The sequence below is a fragment of the Aedes aegypti genome, chromosome 3 (genome assembly GCF_002204515.2).
Source record: "Aedes aegypti strain LVP_AGWG chromosome 3, AaegL5.0 Primary Assembly, whole genome shotgun sequence".
NCBI lineage: Eukaryota > Metazoa > Arthropoda > Insecta > Diptera > Culicidae > Aedes > Aedes aegypti.
The window spans coordinates 206717893-206738591 of record NC_035109.1 but is presented as its reverse complement, the minus strand read 5'-3'; the positions used below and the strand labels follow the sequence as shown (position 1 = coordinate 206738591).

The following is a 20699-nucleotide window of genomic DNA, read 5'->3' as shown; positions in this document are numbered from 1 at the left end:
CAGCTTGCTATTTTTAACCTATTTACATATTTAAAAGTAACTTTCACACTTGTTTGTTTTTAACTGAGCATGGTCAGTAGGTGACTCAGGATTTTCTGAGCATTTACTCAGCTTTTACCGCTTTAATCATACGAATTCGGATGTTCGAAAAGTAAATGCTCAAATGCTCAGTTTTATCATACCAACTTGAGTAAATGCTCAAGAAAATGATTTGACAGATGGATTTGAGTAAAGTAAAAGCTTTTGCTCAGATTATTCATACGACCTAATGGATGTTGGTCCGGATGTCATTTTATGTTAACACGGCCCGCATTTACAGCGGAAAAGAAAAAGAAAGTCGACAATAAAAGAAGACCGTGCACGGATAAGTCCGCATTGGTTTTTTCTGCAAGTGCCTTCATTATCTACATTATCGACTATCCCTGTCGAAAAGTGTGCAAATGACATTTCACGCGTCAGCGAGTGAACGAAAACTGCACGAAAAAATGATACCCAATTTGACAGATTATGTAAGCCGAAAATCTTCGTAGCTCGGAACGAGATCGAAAAAAGGTTGGCCTTTGCTGGAGTTTCTTCCCTTGTGAAATACTGAATTCTACGAGTCTTTATCTCCTAGGTGTGTAACTTCCTCGGTATCATCTCCGCTTGAGTAAAGATGGCCGCACGCAGAATCGCCCAATCCAGCGTCAACTGGGCCGCTTTGGCAGAACGCGTTCCGCCGAACCAAAAAACTAACCTTACCGCCTTCAAATCGATGAGCGACAAGTATTTGCGAAGGTAAGTCCAATCTTACGAGTTCCCAGGAAAAAATGGAGCTTTTGCGTAATCAGCTGATTGTTTTTTAACATAATTGAAATAACGGAAATGCTTTTGTTAATACGGTTTATCATTTATCGCAAGTTCAACGTATTGTTTAGATTATGTAAAATGCCAGGGCCGGTTCTAGGAGGGCAGAATAAAATGTCCCAGGTTACAAAACAAGCAATCAAAGAAATAGTTTCGTGAAGCTCGATAATTCGTTTTGAATTGATTCCTAGTTTTTATTACGAAACAATTAATCGTTCTTTTTCTAATGGATTCGATTTCAAACTTTGGCTGACAATTATTGCGCTACACTTGTGTTTTAACATATCTTTTCTACAAATGCAGGGCTGGTAGCAAGTCTCTTTTTAGATATATTTCCATTATGTTTATGCAAGTCTCTAGAAAGTCTCTATTTTTAATGTAAGGACTTTACAGTCACCTTTTCAAGCTTCTCCAGGGTTTACCTCCAGGATTTTCTCATGGGATTTCCACCAGGAAGTCCACCGCGGATTGCCTCCAGAAATTTTTGCAGAGATTTCTTACAGCAATTCCTTCGGGATTCCCTCCAGGAATTCCTTTGGAGATTAGCTCCTGAAATTCCTCCGGGATTTCCTCATAGAATTCCTCCGAGCATCCAGAAATTCCTCTGGGGATTTTTTTTTCAAAAATTCCTCCAGAGTTTCTCCGAAAGCTGCTTAATGAATTTATTCAGAATTCCTTCCGAGTTTCTCTAAAAATTCCTCCGGAGTTTCTTAACGAATTCTTTTAGAATTTTTGCCGGGAATTCCTTCTGAGCCCACCGGGAATTGCTTCAAGGTTCCTCCGAAAATTCAACCGTAGTTACTACGGGAATCCCTTCGGAGCTCCACCGGCAATGCCTTTGGATTTCCTTCATGGATTCTCCAGGAAAAAATTCAGAGTTCCTCCAGCAATTCCTCGGATTTCCTCCAAAAATTTCTCCGAGCTCCTCAGGAATTTATTTGCAGATCCTCCCGGATTTTCTTTATAATAGTTCCTTTATATTTATTTATTTATTCGAAACACATCAATAGGCAAAATATAGCCCCAATGATGTCTAGAATATATGTAAAACAATCAGAAGACAAAATCTTAACAAAAGCACTAAACAGTCAGGAGATAAAACTCTTCGTTCGTCAAAAAATGATAAAAACCTCTCTCGGGTGGTATTGAAATCGAACAATGATGCGACTTTATTTAACACTCGCTGCAACCCACTAAGTGCTCCGTGAAGTCCGTAGTTTGTTCGAGTTAGAGGCAATCTCAGTATGACGCTGTTTCGGAGGGAGCGTGGACGGGCATTTAGATGGATCCGCTCCAGGATTGTCCCACAGTCGATACGACCCAGTAAAACGTCTGCAATAGTTAAAGTTCTGATTGTATTCCTTCTGTTCCGGAGGAGGTCCAAGTATGTCAATCGGCATCGACTCTCATAGCTCGGCAAGCGGAATGGATCTCTCCAAGGTAGCTCACGGAGTGCGAATCGGAGAAATCGGCGTTGAACAGATTCGATCCTTTCTGCGCCATTATTATAAATAGGACTCCAAACAGCGGAACCATATTCCAACGTGGAACGCACGAGAGAACAATATAGCGATTTTAGACAGTAAATGTCGGAGAAATTCTTGGCGATTCTAAAGATTTTTTTTTTTTTTTTTAAATCTTTATTTGAGTGTATTTTAACGCACGAGGTGATTCTAAAGATGAATCCCAAAGTCGTTGACGCTTTACTGACGGTATACGAGATATGCTGTTTATATGTTAACTGTGAATCAAGGAACACGCCCAAATCCTTGATGTGATTCACACGCTCAATTTTCGTGCCAAGCAAACAATAATCGAACGTGATTGGTTGCTTTTTTCTAGAAAACGTGATGATGGAGCACTTGGTAGGGTTGACCACCATTCCATTCAGCGAGCACCAACTGGCGAAACGATCAAGTTGCTGCTGTAGGTATAAACAGTCGGCAACAGAGCATATCCGTAAACATATTTTCAGGTCGTCTGCATACGATAAGCGGGGGCCTTTGATAACGAGATGAACGTCTTTGAAGTAAAGCAGAAAAATCAGTGGTCCCAGGTGGCTTCCTTGTGGTATACCGGATGTAGCGTGAAAACTGTCAGAACTGAAATCTTAGCTGACGATTAGTTAGGTAAGAGCTGGATCAGCTCAGAAGATTACCGCAGACGCCAAATCTGTCGGGATTCCTTCCATGGTTTCATCAGGAATTTCTCCGGAGTTTCTCTAACAATTATTCCTTTGAAGTCCCTGCAAGACTTTCTTTGAGAGTCCTCCAAGAATTTATTCAGAGATCCTCATGGAATTTCTTCAGGAGTTCTAGTAATAACTCGGAAATACTCCGGATTTCCACCAGGAATTATTTACGTATTTCTTCCAGAAATTCCATACACTTCCTCCGGCAGTTCCTTTAGGATTTTTCTTAAGTTCTTCTTCCGAAAGTTCCTCTGGATTTCATTCAGCAATTCTTCTGAATTTTTACCAGGAATTCTTACAGAGTTCTTCTAGAAATTTCTCTAGAGTTCCACAAGCGGTTGCTCTAGATTTGCTCCAGAAATTCCTTTGGAGTTTGTCTAGGATTTTGTACAGAGTTTCTCCAGGAATTCCTTCGAAGTTCCTCCGGCAATTCCTCCTGAGTTGCTTCAGAAATTCCTCCGGAGTTCTTTTAGCAATTCTTCAGGTTTTCATCTAGCATTTCCTCCGAAGTTCTTCCAGAGCTACACCGGGAATCCCTTTGGATTTTCTTGCTTTTGGATTTTTTCGTAGTTCTTTCAGCAATTCCTCCAGAGTTCCACCAGGATTGTTTTTTCGGATTTCCCTCATGAATTCCTCCAGAATTTCTTCCGAAATTCCTTCAGCAATTTCTCCGAAGCTCCTCAAGAAATTCATCCAGAGTTCCTTTAGGATTCCACCGGAAATTCCTTCAGAGTTGCCTCGGACAGTTCCTCTAACAATTCCTACCGAGTTCCTCCAAGAATTCTTCCACACTTCCTCTAGGAAATACACAAGAGCTCTGCCGGGAAGTCCCCCAGAGCTCCTGCGAGAATTCCTTCAGAGTTACTCTGGGCGTTCCTCCAAGAATTTATTTCAGTCGGCTCGAAAATAGTTGAAAGTGGAGCTGATAGGATTGCGAATCGCTTCATGGGATAATTGAAATGTAACAAGGATATGATCAGAATCAAAATCAGCATGAGTAATCAGTTGGCTACTAGAGTCGATTAAGACCAAATTAATCATAGAAGTGTATCTAGAAGAGGAAAAACAAGTAGGGCATTGAATTGAGAAATATCCTGAATTTTTACTTATTGCGAGTCAATGTCCGCAAGTTATTTTGAAGCAAATTAACTTGAGTGCATTGAAAAGACAAATAGGCAGCTATGAAAGTATATTTTCCAAGCTGTGTTTCAACAGAAGCACCCAAAGTTTCAAAAACTTTGGATTCAAATGACGAAAAAAGATACAGTATGGCCCATAAAAAAATGCGAAAATTGATCGAACGTGAATTTAGCATCCACAATCGTTATTGAACTTCTCGAGAATTTTAGCATTTCGATCACTTCCTCTATACTTCGAATGTTACGCGCCATGGTCTGGTACTAGTTGGGCACTTTGCGAATCTTTTCTCAAAACCGCAGACCACCAAATAAGTTACGCGCCGATCGATTATGCGCCGAGTTGTGGGTCGGTCAAAACGATTTCAATCGCTTGCAACTTGAACACAAGACGGTACGAACAATTTGATTCCATATGTTTTATATCGATAAAACAATAGATCGCTCTCCAATTTAGGACTCGAGCCCTAAAAGTGATTCACTTCCTCGGCGAGATATTTTGACATTTCTTTATTTACTTTTTGGCTGGCGCACAACTCGGCGCATGGGCCACCGGCGCGCAACTTGTTGGACAGTCTGCGGATTTAAGTAAAGATTCGCAATATTTTCACTGTTTTCGTGAGTGAACGTAATTTCTGATTACTGTTGTATATTCTGACATAACTTCGCTATCTAGGAAAAATTTTGTCATATTTTTCTTATGATCCTTAATAATGTAATAAAGCAAAGAAGCTTAAAGGTTTTGTCCACTCAAAGTTAGAAACAGCGTCTGATTGTCGTATATTCTAATGATAAACTTTCCACCTTCAAAAATCACTTTATCGTTGAAACTAATGGTTTGTTTGGTATCAGGAGGATGTTCTTAGAGAACGTGCATTTCACGTATTGGGCATTTGCGTCTTATGGGTTTGATATGCCTTTACACACTTAAAATAATTCGCAATATCCTGTGAAATAAATCACCGAAATTGAACTGTAAACAGTAAAAATACAGATTTTCCTGTGAAATCTACTATTCTACCGACAAAATCCGTGAAATCAGCTATTTTACCGGAGAAAATCGGTAAAATCTACTATTTAACCAGAAAAAATCCGTGAAACAAACCATTTTACTGTAACCCTGTGAAATACTAACGAACAGTTCGGTAAAAGCATTATTTTCACCGAACTTCTGTGAAATTGTGTGACAACCGCTCTGGCAGGCATGAGCTTCCTTTTGTTTCAGTTTTTGCACACCATTTACAAGCAGTGAAAGCTGGCTTAGTGGTAGCAAGCCTGATTCCTGATCGGCAGGTCGGGAGTTCGATTCCCGGTCGAACCATTTTCTAGTTTTTCTTCATGATTTTGTTCAACGATTTTACAGATTGTTCGGTGATTTTTCACCGAACCTTCAGTTGTTGAGATTACGGTGAAATTTCACCGTAATCCGTAAATTTTTTGAAGTGTGTAGTTTTTGTTTAAGTTTAATAAAATGAAGGTGCAACCACGGCTTTCGAAAATCAGCCGTTTTTGTTCGAAAATATGTTCAAGTCTTCAATGATCCATGTATGAAGCCATTATATTATTTGATATGGGCGTATACTGAAGACAAGGTCTGTGAAGAAACTCACCCCAATGTTGATGTTCTACAAGCTTTCATCACAAAGATATTGAAATCGATGACCGCAAGATAAAATGTGAAGGTATGCTTCCATTTCCTCTCTAGTAAGGTGAAAGTAACAGATAAAAAACATGTCCAAAGCAAAAAACGGAGTCAAACAGATACAAGACTATAAATAATGAATAAAATTCTTGTTTCGTTTACACTTTCCTTATAAAAACTACCATAAAACATGATATGACGATTTTCGCATTTGTTATGGTCCATACTGTAATGTTTTATGCGCCTATGAATAATGATTGCAACTCCCCCACATGTCCCATCAAGTCGATCATGTCGATAAGCATAAAAGATCTTTTTTGAGTTTTTATCCAGGTTTCATGTATGTTATTCGCTGTTAGAAAATTAAACAGCTCGTTCTCCTTACCATTCATAGAACGAACATTCCAAATCAAAACATTTCAAAAAAATATTTGGATTCATAAGAGAAACGTAATCCAATAACTATTTTATCAGTAAATTTTACACCAACTTGAACTGCTTCAGCCAGAGTGGTGGTTTTGAACATTGCATCAATTAATTGATTCAATTGTTCAGTTAGAAAATAAAAATCAGAGGGAGACATATTACTAGAATTAGGTACATTTTTTGGATGTTTCGTTGGGATTTTCGGTTGATGAAGAGTCAGAATAAAAGTGATCTGCGGCGACCTAAGCCAGAGACATTTCCATTTAACTTGAAACATTTTGTACGTTAAACCGTAAGATGAAAAGGGGACCAACTGAAGATACCTGCTACAATATTTGCATAGGAGTTATCACGGATATTTCTCTTCAAATTGAAAAGATTCTAACGGTTACCCGACGGCACAAAATTAGTTTGTTAATGAGCCTGATTATAATTTACCTGATGGGTATGATTATTTAGCAAGCGATCGTTAACCGAAAAAAATGAGAATTGTTGAACATTTTCTTAAAGACAATTTTTACACCGTCTTCACTTCAGCTCATGAGATGCACAGACTGAACGATCACTAACATTAGGCAACGGACAACACGAAACACCCAGTAGCCCAGCGATGAATTTTTCGTTTGACGAAAAGTTTCCACCGACTGGAGCGGGAATCGAACCCCCACCCCGTGGCACAATACGCGACTGACGCCGCTAACCGCAAGGCCACGAAGCCCTTGCCCTTGCCTTTTGCCTGGGGAATCCCGGCTACGAAAAAACGTTGCCGTTCATCTGCCTGGTCCGAGCCCCAACGTTTCGTTTGCGAATAGGGCAATCCCAAAAGTTAGACTTATGGTTGCCTCCGCAATTTGCGCATACACACTTTTTGGTATCTTCCTTCACATGACAGACGTCCTAAGCGTGAGAAGAACCTTCGCAAATCATGCATTTAGCATCCATGCGTCCATATTTAGTATCATGGCCCATCTTTTGGGACCGACGGCGCTGTGTGGGGCTCTGTAAATTTCTTCCAGGTTTCTGGAAATGTTTCCAAGTCATACGGACATCTTATGTTTGCTTTTTCTGAAGCTTTATTATTATTTAGATCACTTCAAATAAATAACATTCTTACGAAAGCTCTTTCGACGAATGCAGTATTTTTGCAGTAAGTTTCTCATGAGTAGGAATTTCATTAAAAATTCTATCACGAGTTTGTTTTCTAAATTCAATGTATTTGATAAACTTCAAGTTTTTTTTTCGACTGAAATCTGAAATATAAATACCAAGCCAATATTCGTCTCGTAAAAAATGATAAGTGAAATCTCCAATACCTAATCTCCAATGCGTCGTCTTTTTGACCATTCAAGACAATCAAGTCTTATTCCAGACAGATAACTGTTAAGAAATATTTCAAATTGCTGCAGTTCTCTACATTCTAAATTTACCCAATGTAGATTGGTTAATATACACATAGAATGTATTTTCATTCCTCGTCATTTTTATGACTAATACTTGTAGTTTTGAAGTCACTTTTTGGTCACTATTTTGATCATTTGGTCACTATTATTTTGCTGTCTGTAATAATTTTAGTTTTGCACAGAAAAACTGCTCTTGGAGATTCGATGATGACGATGACGGATCCTTGAACGTTAAACATTGTCATTAAAAAACAATAAGTAACGATTAATTTTATATATTTCAGCGTTATGGCCAACCCAGAAAATCCTCCTAAGCTAGACTGGGCCTACTACCAGAAGAACGTGCCCATCGCCGGAATGGTGGACAAGTTCCAGAAGGCTTACGAAGCTCTGCAAATCCCGTACCCGGCCGATACCGTGACAGCTCAGGTCGAAGCCCAGGAAAAACAGGTTCGCGAGGAAATTTCCAAGTTCTGCAAGGAATCCGAGGCCCGAATTGCCGACTACCAGAGCCAGATTGCCGCCCTCAAGGCTCTGCTTCCATTCGACCAGATGACCATGGAAGATTACCGCGATGCTTACCCAGACGTAAGTTCAATAGTTTTGTACTACTGTTTGAAATTATAAACTTACATGGAATTGTTCTTTTCCACTTACAGCAAGCTTTGGACGCGATCAATCGCCCATCATTCTGGCCACACACCCCCGAGGAACAGGAAGTCGGTGCTCCCAATGCTGAGCCACACCATTAGAGGATTTTCGAAGCTATCGGGCAGTATATATTATTACCAGTAAATCTGGCGTTAGAACATCAAATTGGTCAAATTTATTGAATAAAAGCTATCGTGAAAACTGAATTTATTTGAAATTAACTTACGTGGACATCCGTTGCGATGACTGTGACCCGCCTTCATCCCCTTCCAATGCGTCTCGTTTCCGTTTCCGGTGGTTCGTGACCAGTTCAGTGGATTTTATGTTTACCGACTTCTCCTGGAGCCAATCGGAGAACATTCTGTGCGTTCGGCTGCCTTCTTCGTACAGCATCCGTTCCAAATGGTCCAGCTTCTTGTTGTCCATCAAGTTTTCGCTGCTGACATTGTTGCACATATCCTTGATCCCCTTGACACGTTCCTGGGCCGTGTTGAAAAGCATCTCGGCAAGGTCGTCTCCGTTATCAAACTTGCACAGATACATACCCAATTCGTAGTAGAATTTGTTCAGCTTACCCAACTCGACATAGCTGGCATCCGCTTTGTAGATTTCCTTATAGGCCGCTGTGAAAATGTCTGGGACAATCAACCTGCAAAAAGAAGAAACCGATGTCATCCAAGATTTCATTATAAACGATTCTACGAGAGAGAACTACTTACGAAAAGTATCGAGTTCGCTCTTCATCTTGCAGCAAATACCAAAGAGGAACCTCCAGCTGCTGATTGGGCAAAAGGTTGCCGTTTTTTTCACAAGATGAGTCCAGGAATCCTAACAGATAGATGAAACGAAATGTGTGAAAATGAATAACTTTGCCTTAATAATAACCTTCAAAAATACATATGATATGATCATATGATTGTTTTACCTATGATTTTTTAGAACTGTAAAACTAAGATTAACAAAATACCTGTTTAGCTATCGAATATGTAGTTACTTTGATCTGTTTATACAAAATATAAGCTATTTTAAAAACTAAAGGTAAACTATTAGTCATCGATGTTTTACACGAAGATTAACTGCAATTGTGTTAAAAAAACAAAATGCATCTTTCGAAGATCTTTACATAGGTATATTCATTAAACCCGTATAGGCCTGAGTGAAAGCAAAAATACTAAAACTCTCACCGCTCAGCGAATACTTAACGGATTCAATTTTTTTTTCAAGTTTTGTATGAACCGTAACGCTTTAGCCTACGTTAAGTTTTTTATAATATTTTGACTATCACATGAAATAAAGATAAACATTTCGCGAATGAATAAGTATTCGAAATTTGTAATTTTTCTTGTCGATTTTCTATCGATGGGCTGATATGAGCGCCCTATTTTAGGCTGTGAAATTATCTAAAAGAATCTAAAAAATTATTTAGTTAGAAACATTCTATCTTATTGGCGAAATTGCGCCGACTACCCCTATATTTGTATTCTGCACTGTTCATACAATACAAGGAGCAGTTCGCATTATCACGTATCCGTCAATCAATCCCGAGAGTGCGTCATAATTTATATAAGACCCCTATTTGTTGGTTTCTCAATAAGATTATAAGGATTGTATAATATAAATAAGAGTTGCAATTAAATGTACATAGGCAATGTTATTTGTGTTTCACAATGTTAAGTAAATTTTGTGTGCACATATGTCTTGAATAATCCTTTGGGGCTTTCCAAAAACCACATTGTATTTTTTCGGATACACAATAATTTTTAAATTTTTATGAACCTTGGTTGGACAAACTTTTACTCCGACAATGAATTTCCGATATTCCGCTTTATACATGAAACGTATTTATGCATCAAGATACTATTCAGACAAATAGTCAGATGCAAGGTCAGATGTGAAGACGAATATAGCATGTTTAATTTGTTTGTTGTTCAGCGAAAAACAGCGCGCGGAATTAGCACATTGCACAGTGGTTCGATCTAGAACAAATGTCGGTCAAAACCTCAAACTCTCTTTAATATAGCTGAAATCATATATTTGAGATATTTTATGCCATATTTAACTATTATGGACTTTTGTTTTCATTTTTTTTTTCTTTTTTTGGGCTGATAATTAGAATATTCAGGTTTGGACAATACATTTTCAACTTTTTCAATCTTCTATACAAAATGGTCAACTTGGACAGGCTAGTTCTCAGTTATTTATTGACGGATTGAAATGAAATTTTCACAGCATGTCACTAGGCATTACTTGAATTTCAACATAAATTTTTGAGTAATTTTTCCATGCACAACTCCAATAGTAAAAACAACTAGGCTAAAGTGAAATTTTTGACAAAAAAAATCTACATTATTCATCCAAAGATATGGAAACTCTACACAAAAACCATCATAAGTAAATATGATCGTCTAAATGTCCACCTCATTTATTTATTACGCCTATTTTTCAGATTTGTAAAATAAATCACTACAATGAACTTGTGATTGAAAAAATATATGTTGAAATTCATGTGATGTCTGAAAAAATGTGAAAATTTCATGCACATTTGTCCATAAATATCTCAGATCTAACCTTGCCTTGATGCAAGTATTATTCATTTAATCAGTTTCAGCATAATTGTCATGTCTATAGCTTCAGTCTGTTATCATATTTGTTGTAAAAGCAAAAGCAAGTCCACTTAGGGAATGATTTTTCCAATTTGTTTCATTTTATCTGGAGACCGCACGTCGAAGGAAATAGTTTCGTTCAACCATTTAAATAAGCCGAGATAATTAATTTTGCAAGACACCGACACATTAATGCTTCCAGTGGGAATTTTGCCCTTTGAAGGAAGCACCACACTAGACAACGGACTAGCATGCAACGCCCAATAGTACAGTCGGAGAACATTCCTCACGAAAAGTTTTTCGGCCTGCAGCGGGAATCGAACCCACACTCCTTAGCACGATGCGGCTAAATGCCACGGCAACGAAGCCCACATTTGTGTTTTATTATTTAGTGACAGTTCAAATTTGAATTCAATACCCTAATAATATCAAATATAGGTGTGGACTAGACTGGCCCTTAAACAAAAAAGTTGTTAAATTCAACGGGGCACCCCCTAGATATTTGCCTTAGGGTATGAAAAAAGCTCTCTCAAAATTTCAACTCATTTGGTTGCTCCCCCAGTTGGCGCATTCAATTCAAAGTTTGTATGGAATATTCGTCTCAAATATATTGAAAATTGACCCTATGTCACTATTTGGTCTCGTAAACTAGTCAATCGCGTTCAATTGAGCCCAGAATGACAAATACACTAGTTGATACGCTAATGAACATTGTTGCCAAAGGTTTTATCTGGATTTCAGCTCATTTTCATTAAGCTTTCAGTTGTTGAAAGTTAGGCTTAGATCAGCACTCCCGTACAATCACACATGTGCATGCACCTTGTGCCGCAGCTCGGCCAGCGTCATAGGTGGCTATGATGCGCTTGGTGGCTACCACCCAGCTAAGTTGAAGGAATACTATGCAATATTGCAAATCTACTTCAGATAGTTAAAACACCAACTTTATCAATTTTAATCATCATACAACCTTCTACAATATTGTTTGCTATAGTATCAAGTAGTGTTTTTGACATTCTGGGTTCAATGGAACGCGATCAACAATTTTCCTGACTCAAACAGGAGATGATGTGCTGTTTCCTATATGTTGGAGCTAAAAATCCCATATTAACTTCAATTCGATTGCGCCAGCTCATGGAAATAAGCTGAAACTTTCAGGAAGTCTTCCTCTCACCCTAAAGAATAATCCTGGTGGGTGCCCCGTGGAATTATACAACTTTATTTTTCTCCCATACTAAAGTGGGCCAGTCTAGTGTGGACAATATTTAATTAAGGTATAATACCAAAATATTGTATACGTAGTGTCCCAGAGTCCTAGCGGTAAACGCGCAGCTATTCAGCTAGACCAACCTGAGAATAGTGGGTTCGAATCCCACCAGTCGAGGGTCTTTGGTAGAGTAAATTTTCTCGACTTGCCAGAGCATGAACTATCATCGTACCTGCCACACGATATACACATGCAAAAATGGTCAATCGGCAAGGAAAGTCCTCAGTTAATAACTGCGGAAGCGCTCATAAGAACACCTGCCTGCTAAGAAACAGGCTTTGTCCCAGTTGGGATGTAACGCCAGAAAAAAGAAGAAGAAGATAGCAGCGAGTTTTTCGTTTCTTCTCGGTATGCAATTCATGGCTACTGCGATTGCAATGCACGTACTAGCGTATCACAGGATTATTATTATTTAATTAGAATTGCATTCCGTACATCTTCAATCGCGTTGAAAGTGGTCTATCGCAAGTTTTCGCAAAATAATTTGTACCCTACTTGAAAGCTCTTGTTTTTAGCTTTCGAATGAACTTATTCTCATCGCGGGCTACTAATGTCTTAGGGTACTTTTCTAAAAAATAATATGGTTTTTGAACAATTTTAACTTTAATTCACTTTATATGAATTTTACGAAATTTTTTATTGAACTCAGGTGTACTTTATGTATATACAAACAACTTCTCTGAAGATACCATTGCGGCTTGAGCTCCTTTTAAATTCATGAATAGCTTGTGAAAGATGGATTTCAAATATTAATTTTCTTGAAAAATCATGTCCACGGTCCACTCAAGGAGCTGTATAAAATTCAAAACCCAATGAATCTGCTTCAAACTTTGGATTTGAACCACAGAAGTGTTGAGGAAGTTGAGAAAAATATAACTGTTCGGATGAAGCAACTTTGTTTTTGAGGTTGTTTTGGGCGCCTTCGGACCATTGTGCATTGTTCCGCGCAATACTTTTTTTTTTGGTATTTAGTTGGAGCTGCCTGACAGCTTAACTTGTCAAGGCTGAACCCTCGGTCTGGCTTTTGCCAAGTTTCCCCTCTACCAGGACCAATACTCAGACGGACTAGGCAATGGCGCCCACATGAACACTGCTTTTTTATTAGTATTGTGACGTGGTAGTTTTTGAAAAGTACCCATATTCCCTTGCTTCTGAGAAAAGGAAGCATTGTGAAAATCAGCAGCTCCATCAGAATTTGTTTGAAATAGTAGTGTCATTACTAATACTGTCTAGTCAAATGGGAACACTGCCGCTCGTAGTTCGTTTGTTTGTTTTTCTTGTTCGATTTTATACCCGTTTTTGACAATACTTTCGGCTAGTTATTGTTCGTTTAGTTGAGGAATAGATTCTCGTGCACATTTTCAACGTGGAAAAATAAATACTCACACGTCAGGTTATATGGCACTTTCATAGAAGCACGCATCTTGCACTGTGGGCTGTTTGGGCACGTCAGGAGTTAATCATCAATGTTAACTTCCTTTTCCCGAACAGCCTAGATAGCCGTGTAGTGTCGGTAGCGGTTGTTTCAATTGGCTAAGAATTAACACTACGGACTGCCTGTTCCGGTGGTATAAGTCCATCTCACAGGTGACCCCTAATTAATGCCGCTTTAAGCTTACCGTGCCTAAGAATGAATGGTTAGGGGGGTCTAAAAAAACCTAACCGCAAACGGAGCCTGTGGAGTACCAGGGCGCCCTCTACAGTATTGTGCCCTTCCTGTGCTACCCGGAGCAATGGTGCAGGTGACCTTGTGTTTCTCCGAGACAATCGGCTTCCCTTCTACAGTCTCAAACCTGAGGCTAAATAAGGGTGGGATTATAAGGATGTTGTAAATTAGTTTAAATTTTTCACCCTTATGGCTTCGCATTATGCGTTTTTTTTTTGTTGGGGCAGCAGGGACGACAGTCCAGGGGCTTAACGGACCCCTCCCCCCCCCAGGATCTCTGCGAGTTGGGGAGTTGCCCAGGATGTGGTGAAGTTCGCAGTGGGCTCTGATGAACCTTCATAAAAACCACAAAAATCCGAATGCAACTCTGTCACAGCGACCGGTACCGCTTAAAGTACCCTAGCCCAAACTAACAGGAGTGCCAACCGGCACATCAGGATTGATACCAGTGAGATCCTGATTATGGCATACTGGTCGCGATACAAACGGACAAGGCATGGAATTACGAGTAGGAGTGCTTCGAGCACATTGGGACCAACGCCAGTACGGCCCCAATTATGTATACTGGCAGCGCACGACAAAGGACAAGTAACGGTATATGTACTGGATAATATGCTTTGAGGCTGACAGCGGCGACATTCTACTCCCTTAGTAGGGTCGGGTGACACTGGCCCGAAACGGCGAGTGGGTTAATGGCGCAGGCTGCCCCCGTCCCGTAAAACCGTGGCAGGCCTTAGAGTACGTTCCAAATCCGTCACCTGGTTGTTCCAACTGGGCGGGAGTAGGCTCAGATGCCATTACCTGACTTGCGCCGATCCGGCTCTGAACATAGTACCCCATAAAGGACTATGTCAACCCTAGCATGGCCTCCCTGCTTGCATAGATAACCATGGGATTATAAAGGCGACTATTCCAGCGGAGATGGATAGCGGCTCTTAGGGGGACCCATAAGAGATGATCAACCAAAACAAACAACTAGCGGAATGTGAAGGAGAGGCTTCTGGACCTATCAGTAACCGGCTAAGGTTCCCGCCAAGGAAGGAGGCGACCAACTTTATTGAAAACAGTGTGGGCAAAAGCCTAGATACTGTGACGACGGCAGGCACTGGCCGCTCCAGTGCAACATGTGTGGTGACCGATGGCCCGGGACTAATCGAGGCCATGGATCGCAATAGGGAGTACCTCCCTAAAATGCAGGTAGCTGCTGAGCAACTTGATGTCATCATCGAATATGTTAAAAGCACAACAAATATCAGCAAAGACTTGAAAACAAGTCTACTGAAATTGCGACAATCAGTCCTAGCTGCAAAGCAGGACTACGAGAAAGCCAAGGAACAACTGGGCAAGGTAGAAGGCCAAAAAGACACTAGGTCGTGTCAGACCGAAGTGTTTTCCTTCACAGGCAACGCGAATATATCTGATGATATTATTCGATACGCGATGCGGAAGAGGGAAGCTTCCGGGGATGAATACGTGGCGAAAAGACGTATGGTTGCTAAGGGAAAAGTGACCTACGCGGCCGTCCTCCAAAGCGGAAAAGCTGGCACGAGCCAAGCCCCGCGATCAAGAGGACATGGCAACAAAGGAGAGGCCAACACCAATCCTAAGGCCAAGAAAGCCAAGAAAAAGGAGCCACGGGTTAACCGGAACCAGGCAGTGCATCCACAGGAACCACGGGCGCAAGGCAACAGCAACCCGTGGATACGAGTTGGAAATAAGAAAAAACAGAGGAAACCGAAAACGCAGCCCAAGGAGAGCGCTAAACCGAAAACAGCGAAACGTAGGAATTTAGGCGAAGCCCTCGTTATCAAAACGGAGGAAGCAAAATACGCCGAGGTTCTGAACGCGATGCGAAGCACAGAGAAGCTATCGCCATTGGGCGCAGACGTGCGAAGCATAAGGCGAACTAGGATTGGTGAAATGATCCTAGTCTTAAAGAAGGACGCCAAGGAAAAGGGTGCAGTCTATAAGCAACTGGCACAAGAAGTACTTGGTGACGAGGTTGATATAAGATCCCTTACTGCTGAAGCGACTCTCCAGTGTAAAAATCTGGATGAGGTCACCGATGCAGCGGAGGTCTCGGCTGCCCACAAAGAGCAGTGTGACATCGACGTAGCCAGTAAGGCCATCCACCTTAGAAAGGGCCTGCAGGGCACCCAGGTGGCGGCGATCAGGCTGCCGGTCGCAGAGGCCAACAAAGCGAAGAACTTGGGCATACTCAAGGTAGGCTGGTCGGTTTGCCGGCTGAGCATACAACAGCCTCCTGAAGTTTGCTTCAAGTGTTTCGGGAAGGGCCATGAGTCGTGGAAGTGCAATGGTCCCGACAGAAGTAAGATGTGCAGAAAATGCGGCGCTGAAGGCCATAGGGCAAGCGATTGTAAGCAAATCGCTAAGTGCCTAATATGTGTCGACAGAGCAGACAACGGACACTTAACGGGCGGACCCAAATGTCCGGGCACAAGCGGAGTATCAAAGCAGTCAAAACGGAAGTAACACAGTTAAATTTAAACCACTGTGATGCAGCCCAGCAGCTGCTTTGGCAGTCAGTCTCGGAAACCAAGACTGACGTGGTGTTATTATCGGACCCATACCGCATACCAGCCAACAACGGGAACTGGGTGGTGGATAGGTCTCAACAGCTAGCAGCTATAGGGACGACAGGACGATACCCAATCCAAGAAGTAGTCTCTAGCTCAAATGACGGTTTTGCGATAGCAAAAATCAACGGCGTGTTCTATTGCAGTTGTTACGCGCCCCCAAGGTGGTCGATTGAGGAATTTTCCCACATGGTTGACAGGATGATGGCCGAACTAGCTAATCGGCAGCCAGTAGTGATAGCTGGCGACTTTAATGCATGGGCAGTGGAGTGGGGTAGCCGCTGCACCAATCAAAGAGGCCAGCTATTGTTGGAATCCTTGGCCGCATTAAATGTAGAGCTGGCAAATGTGGGTACAGTGAGTACCTTCCGCAGAAATGGTGCAGAATCGATCATCGACGTGACGTTTTGTAGTCCTAACCTTTTAGGTACCATGAACTGGCGCGTTGATGACGGTTATACTTATAGCGATCATCAAACGATTCGCTATAGTATAATACCAGGCGGGCAGAAGGCAGCGCGATGTAACTCGACCCAAGCCCGAGGATGGAAAACAGCGCGCTTCGACGGCGAAGTATTCACTGAAGCCCTGAGGCGCGAACGAAACACTCTGGACCTAAACGGTGAAGAGCTAGTTGCTATGATATCACGAGCGTGTGATGCTTCCATGCCGAGAAAAGCCCCTCCTAGAGAGAACAGGCCGCCAGTGTATTGGTGGTGCGAATCAATTGCAAATCTTCGAGCAATCTGCCTTCGGGCTAGACGAAGAATGCAACGCGCACGCACAGAAGCACAAAGAGAGGAACGCGGTGCAGCATTCAGAGAGGCAAAGTTGGCTCTCAAAAAGGAAATCAAGAGTCGAAAACGGGCATGCTTTGAAAGTCTATGCGAGAGTGCCAATTCTAGTCCATGGGGTGACGCCTACAGAGTGGTAATGGCTAAGACCAAAGGAGCCATAGCGCCCCAAGAGAAATCGCCCGAGTTGCTGCGATCGATAATCGATGTACTCTTCCCGCACCATCCCATAAGCCCATGGCCCCCAGCGCCGTATGCGGCAGATGAAGGAGAAGAAGTGGCGAGAGTGACGAACGAAGAGCTGGCAGAAGTCGTGAAATCATTCGCGTCAAACAAGGCACCGGGACCCGATGGTATCCCGAATGTTGCCTTAAAAGCGGCAGTGAACACGGATCCGGACATGTTCAGAACCACGATGCAACGCTGCATTGATCAAGGAATCTTCCCGGATGTATGGAAGCGACAGAAATTGGTGCTACTACCAAAGGCGGGGAAACCACCAGGTGACCCGTCGGCGTATAGACCTATCTGTCTACTAGATACGACAGGCAAGTTATTGGAGAGGTTGATTCTCAACAGACTAGTACCGTATACGGAGAGTGCGGACGGCCTGTCCAACAACCAGTTTGGATTCAGAAAAGGTAAATCTACTCTGGACGCCATCCAGTCGGTCGTTCAAACAGCTGAGGTGGCAATCGAGCATAAAAGGAGCGGCATCCGTTACTGCGCGGTTGTCACTCTGGATGTGAAGAATGCGTTCAACAGCGCAAGCTGGGAAGCAATAGCACACGCGCTTCACCGCCTCAAGGTACCGGTGCAGTTGTGTAAGCTTCTAGAAAGCTATTTTGATGGTAGGATTCTACTGTATGACACAGAGCAGGGGCAGAAAAGCGTTCGAATTACCGCGGGAATACCTCAAGGTTCAATCCTGGGCCCGCTGTTATGGAATGCGATGTACGATGACGTACTGAGGCTGCCCCTTTCGACGGGTGTTAAGATTGTTGGCTTCGCCGACGATATCACCCTAGTGGTCTATGGTGAATCGATGGAGGAAGTAGAGTTGACAGCAGCGCACTCTATTTCCCTGGTTGAGGAATGGATGAAGTCTAGGAAACTAGGACTGGCCCGTCACAAGACTGAGGTGGTGGTGGTCAACAACCGCAAGTCCGAGCAACGGGCGCTTATCTCGGTAGGTGATTGCACCATAGAGTCCAAGCGATCCCTTAGGCATCTTGGGGTAATGATCGATGACAAGCTGAGCTTCGCTAGCCACGTTGAATATGCCTGTAAAAGGGCATCTACGGCTATAGCGGCGCTTTCGAGGATGATGTCTAACAGCTCTGCTGTAATTGCCAGCAAACGCAAGCTGCTGGCAAGCGTGGCGCTATCCATACTAAGGTATGGAGGACCAATCTGGTCAAAAGCGCTTAGAACGAACAGAAACCTAAAGCGGTTGGAAAGCACGTACAGGATAATGTGCTTAAGAGTAGCCAGTGCATACCGGACGGTATCTAAAGAGGCCGTGTGCATCATAGCCGGGATGACGCCCATCGGGCTCATCATCAAGGAAGATGTTCAATGCTTCAACCAAATGGGTACCAGAGGAGTCCGCGACACGTGTAAAGAGGAAACGCTCAGAAGCTGGCAGCAGGAATGAGATAACTCCACTAAGGGTAGATGGACCCATCGACTAATACCAAATGTGTCAGATTGGTATGGTAGAAGCCATGGGGAAGTAAACTTCCACCTGACGCAGTTTCTGTCAGGACATGGTTGCTATAGACAGTACCTGCATAGGTTCGGGCACTCAGAATCTCCTGCGTGCCCCAATTGTGCTGGTATAGAGGAAACAGCGGAGCATGTCGTTTTCGATTGCCCCCGTTTCATTGTTGTGAGAGGTCGCATGCTCACTACATGCGGAGGGGACACGTCCCCCGACAATATTATAGAGAGAATGTGTGCGGATGCCGAGTACTGGAATGCAGTAACTACGGCTGTCAGTGCGCAACGTACCTTCGTGCTGTGCGTACACGAATTCTCTCTGCTCTTGGAAGTTTTCTTAAAAACTACCTAAAGCAATAAAACAGTACTTTTCAGTGCTACAAAAACAGTACTTTTCAGTGCTAAAATTAAAAACGGTACTTTTTAGTGCTACTAAAACAATACTTTTCAGTACTATTTTTCTACTATTGATCCCTTTACGATCCTTGTTTGGACCCGTGCCTTCGATTTTTCGTTGGACCCGTTGGCGAAAGCTAGCGGTGGTAATCCTTCTTGGACACCGTCTTGGGAAAAAACCTTTCGAAGGTCACGTCTTCTTTCGTTTATTAATTAAACATGGTATCAACAACAAACAAAAGGAAGGGTGAATCTCTGAATTCACTACTTCCTTCCAAAAAAGTGGGATTTAAAACTGTCACTACACGTGGCAAGAATGGAAGAAATGACGTTTCTCCGGAATGCGAACTTTCTTCCAAGGGTGAAATGAATAATTGTATCGAAATGAGCAATCAGTTCGATGCTCTAGACAAATTTTCCGAACACCAAATCGAAGCAGCCTCTAGCCCAGGCTCTTTGATTCAAGTGAGGAAGCAAAGAGTGCCGCCTATCGTGGTCAGTTGTTCCGAATTTGGGGGATTTAGGCAGGAGATCTTGAACTCCATTAGGGGAATCAAGGTTTCCTTCCAAATCGCAAAGAAAGGAGACTGTCGCGTTTTGCCGGAAACTCTTAAAGATCGTGAGCTTCTTCTCAAACATCTTGAAGAGAAGAAGCACAAATTTTTTACTTATGACGACAAAACTGAACGTTTGTTAAAAGTTGTCTTGAAAGGTCTCTCAAGTGACTATAAATCACCTGAAGAGATCAAAAATGGAATAAATGATTTACTTAGATTTTCCCCAGTCCAAGTAATCATTATGAAAAAGAGAACCCAATCTGGCATTGTTCGGAAAGGGCTTTCTCAAGAATTTTATTTAGTTCACTTTAACAAAAAAGAACTAAATAATATTAAAGCTTTAGAAAAAGCAAAACTTTTGTTTGATGTCCGTGTGACATGGGAACATTTCCAGAAACCTGGAGGAAATTACCAGAACCCCACTCAGTGCCGTCGGTGCCAAAAGTGGGGTCATGGTACAAAAAATTGTCGCATGGATGCTAAATGCATGATTTGCGGAGGTTCTTCTCACGCCAAAGACGTCTGTCCAGTGAAGGAAGATACCACCAAATTCATATGTTGTAATTGCGGGGCTAACCATAAGTCCAATTTTTGGAATTGTTCTTCACGCAAAAAGGTCATTGAGGCTCGTGCCAGGCAGATGAAAGATAATATCCGTTACGATAACGGTCGTTTCCGGAATTTGCCTGGTAGAGTATCGAACAATGCTCATTTTTCAGTTAACGATCGCTTGATCATGAATCATACCCATCAGGAAGATCATAATCATGCTCATTCGCAAACAAATTTTAATCCGTCGGGTAGCCGT

At 42.0% G+C, this 20699-nt stretch overlaps 2 protein-coding genes across 2 annotated transcripts in view; one reads left to right on the top strand and one right to left on the bottom strand.

Moving 5' to 3' along the window:
• Positions 1–439: 439 nt before the first annotated feature.
• LOC5564798 (ATP synthase subunit d, mitochondrial) lies at positions 440–8509 on the top strand. Its single transcript, XM_001649075.2, has 4 exons — positions 440–552; positions 617–777; positions 7926–8229; positions 8301–8509. Exons 2-4 carry the CDS (start codon positions 656–658, stop codon positions 8391–8393), a joined length of 519 nt encoding a protein of 172 aa, XP_001649125.1. The 5' UTR covers positions 440–552; positions 617–655; the 3' UTR covers positions 8394–8509.
• LOC5564776 (DNA replication complex GINS protein PSF3) overlaps positions 8440–20699 on the bottom strand; it is a 42256-nt gene continuing 29996 nt past the window's right edge. Inside the window, exons 2-3 of the mRNA XM_001649074.2 lie at positions 9012–9120; positions 8440–8941 (exon numbers count right to left, since the gene is read on the bottom strand). Coding sequence (XP_001649124.1) covers positions 8515–8941; positions 9012–9120 — 536 coding nt within the window. The 3' untranslated portion in view covers positions 8440–8514. The remainder of the gene's footprint in view (positions 8942–9011; positions 9121–20699) is intronic.

Bases quoted from the DNA above. Each gene is read 5' to 3' on its own strand.
- LOC5564798 (XM_001649075.2), top strand. From the start codon at position 656: ATGGCCGCACGCAGAATCGCCCAATCCAGCGTCAACTGGGCCGCTTTG. The intron at 778-7,925 runs GTAAGTCCAATC...TATATATTTCAG, and splicing joins AGCGACAAGTATTTGCGAAG to CGTTATGGCCAACCCAGAAA. The intron at 8,230-8,300 runs GTAAGTTCAATA...TTCCACTTACAG, and splicing joins ACCGCGATGCTTACCCAGAC to CAAGCTTTGGACGCGATCAA.